General features: G+C 44.2%; 1 protein-coding gene across 1 annotated transcript; it reads left to right on the forward strand.

Moving 5' to 3' along the window:
• The first annotated feature begins 1,492 nt into the window (after window positions 1-1,492).
• Window positions 1,493-9,499, forward strand: PYGO1 (pygopus family PHD finger 1). The gene is made up of 3 exons (XM_072148162.1): window positions 1,493-1,896; window positions 4,329-4,414; window positions 7,476-9,499. Exons 1-3 carry the CDS (start codon window positions 1,869-1,871, stop codon window positions 8,532-8,534), a joined length of 1,173 nt encoding a protein of 390 aa, XP_072004263.1. The 5' UTR covers window positions 1,493-1,868; the 3' UTR covers window positions 8,535-9,499.
• Window positions 9,500-10,652: the final 1,153 nt, after the last annotated feature.

A 10,652-nucleotide genomic window follows, 5' to 3' on the forward strand; every position in this document is an offset into this window, starting at 1 on the left:
TACGGTAAATCTGGAAAGTGTGTCTAGTTTTTGGGATTTTTTTGTAAGGTTTTGGGCTTGCCTGAGTTATGTTGTACGTTCAAACACTTTCAAAAGAGAAAGAAAATAGTGTGAAAATAATAGGACAGGCTTAATATTTTTTCCAACGTCAACGGATCAGATATATAGAAAATGTCCTTGAAAATCACTGATAGCATACAAAGTCCCTCCCTTTCTACCTAAACCACACCCATTGTCCTTCCCCTTGCCCCACTCCCATATTATAATATTGACCTTAATGTACTTTAAATTTTATCCTCCCTCACACTGTGGCCCCCCTGTCCTCCATCCTCCCTCATACTTTGGCCACCTGTCCTCCATCCTCCCTCATTCTGTTGCCCCCTGTCCTCCATCTTCCCTCATATTGTGGCTTCCCGTCCTCCAACCCCCTTATAATGTCGCCCCTTTCCCTATCTGGGCATTAAACAAAAAAGTCTTTGTTACTTACCTTTCCCTTGTTCCCCGCCAGCAGTCCTGCTATTACCCTTATGTGTGGCTCTTATATGACTCTGGTAGGTGGCAGGTCCAGTCAGGGGTTGAGCTGCCACCACAAATCTCTGCTATAGAGCAGAAACAGAGATACGTGGAGGCAACAGGATTTTATGGGCAGAACAAACTGAGACATTGGGGTTTAATTACTAAGGGTCCGCGCGTGCACTTACGTCAGACTTTCCGATGTTTTTGGGATTGGCGCGGCTTTGACAGCTATTTAACAGGTGTTGCACGCAATCAGATTGTGGCGCAGCTGCGCTGGCTTCCATGCGACAGATTTTGGGGGGCGTCGGACTGAGTGCGGGATTTAACTTTCAAATTGTTCCGCAAGACAATGCACTTACATGCACCAGGAAGAAGAAGGTGAACTCCGGTGGACCTGAGCGGGGAAGCAACACATGCAGGATATCAGGCGCACAATCTTTGTGAATCGCGGCACAGAACATTATCGTCAGACAATGCACTTTCGGGAGAACTTTGTCGGACAGGTAAATAAACGTGCCCCATTCTCCCAGTCGCCTGGGGCAGCGGTACAGCTCCAGAAAACCAAGACTGTCCCGCCAAATCAGGGGCGGTTGGTAGCCGTGCTTAAACGCACGGTGTGAAAAAAAAATTTTGCAAACGTGATGGAAACGCAATGTTACCTCTACATGTGATCATGGCGGAAGTCCTAGAATTGCATCTCAAAACACAATGAAAACATTTGCCCCCAGTTTTTCAGTTTTTTTTGTGGAGTAGTTGATAAGTCTGACGCACTGAATCTCACAGATGCATGACTGGACATGACAGGCGTCTTGGGAGACATGATACACTGCAGCCCTGCTGGGGGCAATAAGCCCCATGAACAGGTAAAAACTTTTCCTCACACACGGGATCACGCGCCCATCCGGTGGGTGCAGTCATGTGACAAGCGGGTGATTATGTGATGTGATAACACCTGCGCGGTGTAGCGCTGTACTGGTAGCGCGTGACCCCGGGGCTGCACTCCGCTCTGTGAGCAGCAGGTGGCGCCCTGTCCTCTCGGTTCTCCCATGAAGTGTATGTGACAGCTCCCGCAGCACATCGCCTCCTCTCCATTACCGAGCCGGGGCAGCTGGGATATGCGCTCAGCCCTGTCCTCCCGGCTTCCGCTCTACAAGTAATGCTGGCGGCGGAGGCAACTTGGGAAACTTTATACAAAGTGTCCGGAGCAGCAGCAGGGGAGGCGGTGACACGCACTCCCGGCCAGGTGCCCGCTCTTCCGGCTCCATGTGTTTGTTATGTCCGCAAGATCCTTATAAGAACATTCGCTGTCAGCCGGGCCGGGCTCTGCAGGTCTGCGGCCTAGGACCTAACACATGGACAAGTCACTGTGGGACAGAGCAGGTTTGTATCTTGTGTGTGTAGTGCGAGGGCTTCCAGGATGTCTATCTACAGCTGATCAGTAACTTGTAATCCCTTATTACACCCCTCACTGATGGCCTTATTACACCCCTCACTGATGGCCTTATTACCCCCTGGTCACACTGAGTGCTACTTCTCTGCCTGGTTATTATATATTCAGCTCATCTGTAGACTTTTATTTCCTTATTACCCCCTGTTCACACTGAGCTCTACTTCTCGGCAATATTATATCTACAGCTGATCTGTAGGCTTGTATTCCCTTATTACACTCCTCACTGATGGCCTTATTACCCCCTGTTCACACTGGGTGCTACTTCTCTGCCTGGTTATTATATATTCAGCTCATCTGTAGACATGTATTCCCTTATTCCCATGTTATTATTGTATATACAGCTGTACTTTAGCCATGTAAAGTGTATTACAGTAATAAAGTAATGTTCTGTACACCCCATCTATTCCTAAAATGTACATATCTTTAGAATTTAATTATGTTGAGTTGCTCTACTTTTTCTGCTTAACAATGTTGTTCTCCCCAGGTAGTAATATAGATCTTATACATTCTATAAATTATTTAAGGGGCCCCTAATGTCTGGCGTCGCAGACATGTACTGGGGCAGGGTGCAATGTCATGTTATTGACCCCCTCCAAACTCTAGGGCCAATTGACCAAGCTGAATTATGAAATGGAGAATGTTGCAGGTTCTTGGTGATGGAGTCTCTAGAGAACGCAAGTCAGGGTGGAACGCAAACCATGGTCAGGTGTTGTGCTGTTTTAGGAAGACAGCAGCCATGTTTTTTAACCTAAAGACATCCCTCTTAAGCACTGAATTAATGCTCCCCGTTCTGTCACAGCTTTCAATCATTTGGCCATCCTTAGGCTACATTCACACGGACGTATGAAAACGGCCGTATCCGTACCGTTTTTTTACGGATTACATACGGCCACATTAATTTCAATGGACAATACGTCTGACCATTTATATTGCCGTTGTTAAATCCGTTCCGTACCGTACCGTATACTAGCCGTATAAAAATATAGAGCATGTCCTATTTTCTCCCGTATTTCAGTTCCGTATGCCCTAGAAGTCTATGGGGACGTATAAAATACAGGTTACATACGGGTTACATACGTGCTGCATACGGATGAAAAACGTCACGTATATACGGCCCGTAAATACGGGACTGGAGAAATCATACGGTCGTGTGAATGTAGCCTAAGGATTCCAATACCGTAGAAAGTAGGAAAGTGGGGAAATTTGAATTATGATTATCCAGCGCCCATGGACATGAAGATTTGCTGGACCTGTAGAAGATCTCCTCCAGCAGTCCCCGGAAGCCATGGATGTGTTGCTTGAGAATTGCACTCCTGGGCAGCCTTGTACTGCAAGAGGAGGGTCCTGTCTGGCAAAATCTGTGCTAGAGATGACCGGGGTGCCCCCAGAGAGGCCTCCGAGTGCCATAGGTTCACCAACACTGACCTATGACTCTTCATTCTGCCTTTTGGTGAGCTTCAACAGCATCTGGGCTCCAGGCTTTCTCATGAGGGGACACAAATTGTCCCCAGGGTTAGCCTTCATTCACATGGCCATCTGGGGGGATATTTATGCGGCCATATACACGTCTCCATAGACGGCAATGACGGTACGGTGCCACACGTGTGGCACCGATCCGTGCCGCACACGGGGAAAGATGGAGCATGCTCTATCTTTCCCCATGTCTGCGGCCGTGCAATGCTTTTTTCTATTGAGTGGAGGGGTCACCTCCTCCTCTCCAGCGCACGTCTGGCATACAACTGTATGTATGTACCCTTATAGTTGATGCGTATCTAAAAGTAAAATCTGGGACCATGCACCTCTTGAATTTGCATACTAGTTCACAGATTAGTCCTAAGTGATACATCCATTGCTAACTGAATAAGATTTGTAATGGCCTGTGGCATTGAGTGACCAGACACATGTCTTGTATCCCAGTTTATGAATGAATGCGATCTGTCTCATGATGTGTGTGTGATCAGGAGAGATCACATGCCTTGTGCTATCTTCAGTCCTGCTCTGTAATATCACAGCAGTGCCCTGTATAGTCCATGCATGAAACTCTTTCAAATGGAATATATATAACGTCAGATGCCCAGAACTCAATTTCCAGATACACTGCCAGAGAAACAGCCTATTACCAGTCTTCTGTAGGGGGACCTGGGAAAGCTGGGTGTTCAGTGGTGCTGGACGATCCCAATACAAATAATTTTTCAGTGGGTTTTAGTAAGGCGCTTAGTAAACGTACTTTGATGTAATGATCAGTTGATCCGCTGGTTCCTCATCAAACAGGATATTTCGCTGGGTCATTTTCACTAGTGGAAATTACCATTTTCCTGCTGTCACATATTTTTAAATATCTTACTGAATTTGTGTCTGACAGGAGATGTTGGGGGTTTGGAAGGGTTAATCCGAGCGGGATCACAATTGGGATGCCCAGAAAAAAAGAAGCGCAAGTCAACCGTGCAGGTAAATGTCACATGGCGCAAGATGTTATTTTAGATCCTGATCAACCAGTCTGATATGTACCTCTGTCAATGAAATGTAATTGTTTGTATTTCTTATGCAGTTAAGCCCTTAACCTTTCTGTCCTGCAGAATGATGACGTTGTGCTTGACTTTAGTTGTACTTAGATTTCTACTCACTGCTGATAAGTACAGGGCAGCACTTCTGCCTTGAAGCACTGGGGTCCTGGGTTTGAAACCCACCCAGGTCAACATCTGCAAAGAGTTTGTATGTTCTCTCTGTGTTTGCGTGGGTTTCCTCCGGGTCCTCAGGTTTCCTCCCACACTCCAAAAACATACTGGTAGGTTTCTTAGCTTGTGAGCCCCATGGGGACAGGGACCAAATTGTCATGCTTTGTGAAGTGCTGCGTAATCTGTGTGCGCTATATAAATTATTATTATTAATTCCCAAAAACCCTCCTGGATTCCTTTGATCTCATATGGAAGCACAGGGGGTATGAATCCAGCAAGATAAAGGAATGTTTTATTTGCCTGCCTATTCTCTGCTAGGGGTATAGATTCTGGCAGAGCTATGTACCCTATGCGGGACACAGAGTACTAGAAAGCGACCAGTATACGCCAAGGGTTCCTTAAAAATATCAGTCTTTCTTGTTGTGACTGTAGTTTGTACTTTCCCTTATCCTTCAAATTATCCAGCGTAGAGAATGTAGGGCATCATCTAGGGCAATTGTGAAGAAGGGAGAGACCGTTGGGAGAGATTAGTATTGGGACTCCCTTACCCTCACCCCCCACCTGACCTTACATGTTCTATTTTTGTCTAATCTGTGGGAATAAATCTTCCCTATGACAGTAGGCCTTCATGTATGGTATCTTTTGCACCCCAGTGTGAAATTGTTGGAGGTGAGTAATGGGCTTTGACTATTGATGCCAAGCCTTTTCCATATTTCTTAAGATTCCAGTTGTGTTATTTGTAGGGCTCACGTCACACTGTGTCCCACCCTGCATATTTTCTGTGGCACCTAGAATTCTACTAAGCTGCGTTCACACGGACTTAATGCTACATATTGGTCCCCTAAGACGCCATGTTGTCTCGCCCCACTGTGACCGTGCACAGCGAAATATAGGACAAGTCCTACATTTTGCCTTGTTACTGCGCTGGCCGCTTGCTTCTCTATAGAGAGGGGAGGGCCGCCTGCTCTCCAGGGCGCGGCTGAATGTTTCCCAGGCTATGGCCCACATGTCGTGTGATTGTACCCTAAGGAATCTATTGGCAGAAAATTACCAAGTAAGCCACTATCAGTATGTTGTCATGCATTGTTTGTTTCATGGCCCAGTGTAGTGGTGTAATCCAGAAAATATGCTTTAAAGTCAGAGGGGCAGATCTGATGCAGGGAGAGCTGGACTTCAGTGCTGAACGCTCCACCTGACTTAATAAAACCAACTTACTTCTCACTTCAAAGTGATGTTCTGGATGACAACACCACAATGGGCCATACAATAAACTTGATCTGGAATGTATTGAGCTGCTTGACGACATAATAATAGTGGTTTATTAGTTAAATTTCTCCTTTTCTTTTCAACCCCTTAACGACTTGTGACGTATTTGCATGTCACATGTCGGCTGCGGGTGTATGAGCCCTCTATATGAGGTGGGCGTTTGCTGTGTTAACCTTCTGATTGCTGCTGCCAGCAGTTGGATGGCGTGAGCATTGCCATCTTTGCTGTGCTCATTCCATTCCATACAGTGACATCATCAGGGAGTGGCTTTCTATCACCATGGCAGCCTCAGGTCTTTATAAGACCCCATGCTGCATGGTTTCACAGCATCTATTACAATGTGCCAGTGGCTTACCATATACTTTAGTATGGTAGTATATTGTGAGATCCATCACACAACCTAGGGTTAAAGTACCTTTAAGGGGCCTTAAAAATAGAAGAAGAAAAAAAATCCCTCCACTTTCCCTAAATAAACATGTTCTGTATTTCTGCTTGTCAAAATAGGAGTTATTCACGACTTTGTACCCCGTAAAGGAAAATAGCGCCCAAAACGTCTCTTTAACCTGTCAGCTCATCCAACAAAAAATGATCCAACAACTCTATTGGATGAAAAAGTTATTAGCGACGAAAACAAACTGTTATTTAATTTTTTTGTACAGAAGGTTTCCGCTCTTTAAATTGTACGGAGACGCAATAAAACCTATATAAATTTAGTATTCCCGTGATCGCACTGATCCAAAGAATAGACCTGTGATATGGGGCGCACAGTGAAAGCTGTAAAAACTAAGCCAAAAAGAAAATTGCACAAAGTTGTTATTTCACTAATTTCACTGCATGTGGCATTTTCTAGCACTACACGACATGGAATATTAAATACTGGCACTTTGAAATGCAATTTGTTACCCAGAAAACCATCCCTCACACAGCTCTTTACATGGAAAAATAAGTTATAGATTTTTGAAGGTGAGAATGAAAAATGGAAACACAAGAATGAAAAAGTGCCTGGTTGTTAAAGGGGTATTCCCACGAAGACTCATTTTTAGCACCCAGTCCCCACAGAACACAGTACATACACTGCCAAAGAGTTTGTTTTACAGTAAAAAAGATGTTGTATAGTAACTTTCAATGCCTTGTGCTCTGTGACTAGGCACTCCTCCCCTGGGAGTGGCTATATAGGAGCAGGGGGCGTTGCTAAACCAGGTGATGGGCACTTTCATATATTTGAAAATGGCACATACCTGCTCGTCTATAGCCAGTCCCAGGTGACAAGTGCCTAGTTACAGAGCACATGGCATTGAAAGGTACTATATAACATATGATTTTTATTTTTTTTCTGTAAAACCTATTATAATTTTTTTTTTTTATACAAAAAACTCTTTGGCAGTGTATGTATTATGCTCTGGGAGGTGCTAAAAATGGGTCTCCTGGTGACGGGTCCCCTTTAAAGGATATGATTTCTAGAAGTGTATGGAATAGCGCAGGAGACTATCCTGTTAAGTAGAGCCATGAGTGTACAGTCTATTTCCTGCATCATGTTACTGTTCATCTGTTATTTTGGTTACTTCTAGGGGTCGGGCCTTCCTCCTCTCTCGGAATATGCTCCACCAATGAACACAAGCTCAGACCATCTCATTGCCTCCAACCCTTTCGATGATGACTATAGTGTATCCCCTCTTTCAGGGTACAGTTACTTTGCAAAACCAGGGTATGGAAACGTTGGACCTTTTAACGCCTTTAAGATTCCACCTAATCATTCACCAAAAAGGTCTTCCCGTAATGGTGGATCACAAAACTTCAGAGATCAGCCCCAGTCTTTTCCAAGAGACATGAGAAGTATATCCCTGGGCAGAACATTCTCATTCAGCAATATACCAGAAAAATCACCTTTTGAAAATGAGTCTTTTTTGAACAGTGGACTTGGGCAGACCATTGCAATGCCCGGACAGCACTTTAGACCAAACCATAATCAAGATGTCTTTCACATTACAAACCATCGAAACAACTTTCAGCCTTCCCCTTTTAGGCCTGAAGGTGGCAAAGTGCATGTTAATCAGCAGCCTGAGGGCAGCCACCCATTTGGGCTAACCCAGCCCCACTTTCTGCATCCAAAAATGACTAACTACAGGCAAGATTCTAATTCTCCATCCAACCCAAATTCTAACCTAAATCACACTACAGCTGAAGACAGAGCCAGTCCAAGAGCTTTCACTCAACCGTCTACTGATCCACAGGGTCCTAAGAGGCATTCAGAAAATTTACAGTGTGAGACCATAGATCTGACGAATTGTGGTCCAGGTAACGGCGGGCACAGCAAGACCTCACTTTCTAAAATTTCAAAAAGTGATGTGACGCCTAGTGAAAAATGCAATAGATGGCTTCTCCAGTCTAGTTTTTGTGGTCCTGTAGCCACTGACAGGATGTACGCATGTGGTATTTGTTCTGTAGAAGTTACTAATGTCAGCGACGCCATCATGTGTGAGGTTTCTTGTCGGAAATGGTTCCACCGAGCTTGTACTGGGATGACCGAGATTGCCTATGCACTACTTACAGCAGAAACCTCAGCGATTTGGGGTTGTGATACTTGTATGGTGAAGAAGGATGTCCAGCTGGTGCGCACTCGTAAATAACCCCCACCCCACCCTTCTTCTGATTGTAGGGTATGTTTATGTTGTAAACCAAGCCATATCCTTAGTCACATCCGGAGGGTGTCCCACTTTACTACCGGAGTCATTCAGCAACATGAATGATCAATGAGACCCTCTAGGACTGAGCACCTGCGTCTTATGAAGTGTGACATGTCTGGGTTTTTGTAGGGTCTTGATTTTTCTTACCATTCAGACAATCTGGACAATATATTCTGCTCTGAGATTTTTGCACTATTTAGTATATTGATATTTTTAATACAGATCAGTTTTTTAGGGGCAGCACAGAGGGTAATAAGATTGTGGGAGTTGCACTAGACTACATGTAGTGATGGCTTGTGTGTTCTGGGTTGGGGGTGGCAGGTAAGAAATTGTGTATATTTGATCACGGCACTTATCCCTTGAAATGTGAGCTCTAGATTTATCATGATGTCTGGAATATTTATATCATTAGCACTGTGAAGTCTGATTATTGGATGAGTAGTTTGGGCTTGTGCAGTACCTGTCTGTATTTACAGGACTAACATTGAGGGACAGTATGCAATATTGATATGTGATTAGCTGATCTCTGATAAACAGACTGGACAATGAATAGCGATGGCTGGAAATAAACCATTAGCACCTCCTGCTCATCCATTTCTTTCATTCTGACATTTCACATCAGATATATACAGGAATGTGAGCAAAAGTGGGACCGGAGAATAGGCGTTTGTGGGGCTTGCTCTGTTCTTACATATGAAATGTACTGTTTTTGTCCCCTTTGATTGTCCTTATTATTGCCCTAAGAACAAGATTTTCTGAAGATTTTATACATGCTCAGGGGTCTAGCTGTTCTGGAAAGGTTTAATATTTTATACCTTCTACAGGGTATGTTTAGTAAAGCACAAAGAGACCAGCAGGATATTTTTCTCTACCAATTATTGGTGTAATAAAAGAACATTACCAAAGTGTCTCCAGTTTTTGTTTTATTTTTAAGTTTGTGGCTTCTTAAACTTTTAAGAGGTACCCAAATACATACTTTGTCATGGATCCAATCTACATGAAGTAAAGTAACTCTTGGTCCCACAAAGGGTATGTGCCCAGATCTACCCAGTACAGCTGAACAGACTTGGTGTACTGGAGTTGGGGTGGTCAAAGTACCATAGTCTCCTATTCCCAGTGATCTTCTTTCTTTCCCATCTGTACAGGTAATGCTGAGGCTGCAATGATCAATTGCTGTCGCAGAGTCCCATAATTCCCAGACCAGAAGTGTACAGTCCCCATAGAGGTCTTTTAAATCTGGTCAAGGAGCAGTGAGCACCACACCATGACTGGACCAAGCACTGCAAAATAGGGCAGGTCTTAATTTATGTATTTTAATCAATTTGCAGCATGTGACAGTCACTGGTGCAGAGTTATTAAAGAGAACCTGTCATGCAAAATAACCCCCTAAACTAAATATATTTTCATAAACTGCCATTATCCCTATCCCATTGTTGTCCCTCTACATGCTTGTAAACCTAAGCAATGAGGTCCTAAAGCTGTATGCAAATGTGAAATGTCCAATGAGTCATTAGCTTATTCATGAGTGGGAGGCACAGCCACACCCCAGTGCATGACTGACAGCCTGTATAATGGTGTAATGGATGTTACATGTGTTTGCTGGTGGCCACGCCTCCTGTGTGTGTATAGGAGAGATACAAAAGCTCCAGGCAGCCATGTTATAGCAGAACATGTCAGGTACTTGTGTAGCTGATGTCTGTGTATTAGGAGGATGCAGCATGTCAGCAGATAAAGCACAGACACTAGCAATGCTTTACTATACATACAGACATGAGCAGGGGGAGAAGAGGGGAGGGGTAACAGGGGCGACATCACTGCCTCTGACCATGTGACCACCCTCATTTACATAATAAAGAAAATATGATTTTATAATTAATGTATGAAGTGACTATATAAAGGCTGGGATGGGATCCTTGTGAGCTGCTCCAACAGGTAGAGGTGACAGGACAAGTGACACAGAGCTAATGACAGGTGTCCTTTAAGCTCAGAAAGAGGGAATTATTTTTAGTTATCGTGGGAAAACTTCCATTGGGGCTTATTTCTCTAATGAGAACGTGCTTG

The sequence above is a fragment of the Engystomops pustulosus genome, chromosome 4 (genome assembly GCF_040894005.1).
Source record: "Engystomops pustulosus chromosome 4, aEngPut4.maternal, whole genome shotgun sequence".
Classification (NCBI taxonomy): Eukaryota; Metazoa; Chordata; class Amphibia; order Anura; family Leptodactylidae; genus Engystomops; species Engystomops pustulosus.

Coding starts and splice junctions, on each gene's coding strand:
- PYGO1 (XM_072148162.1), top strand. CDS start 1,869: ATGGACAAGTCACTGTGGGACAGAGCAG. Junction 1,897..4,328: donor GTCACTGTGGGACAGAGCAG/GTTTGTATCTTG, acceptor TGTGTCTGACAG/GAGATGTTGGGGGTTTGGAA. Junction 4,415..7,475: donor AGCGCAAGTCAACCGTGCAG/GTAAATGTCACA, acceptor GGTTACTTCTAG/GGGTCGGGCCTTCCTCCTCT.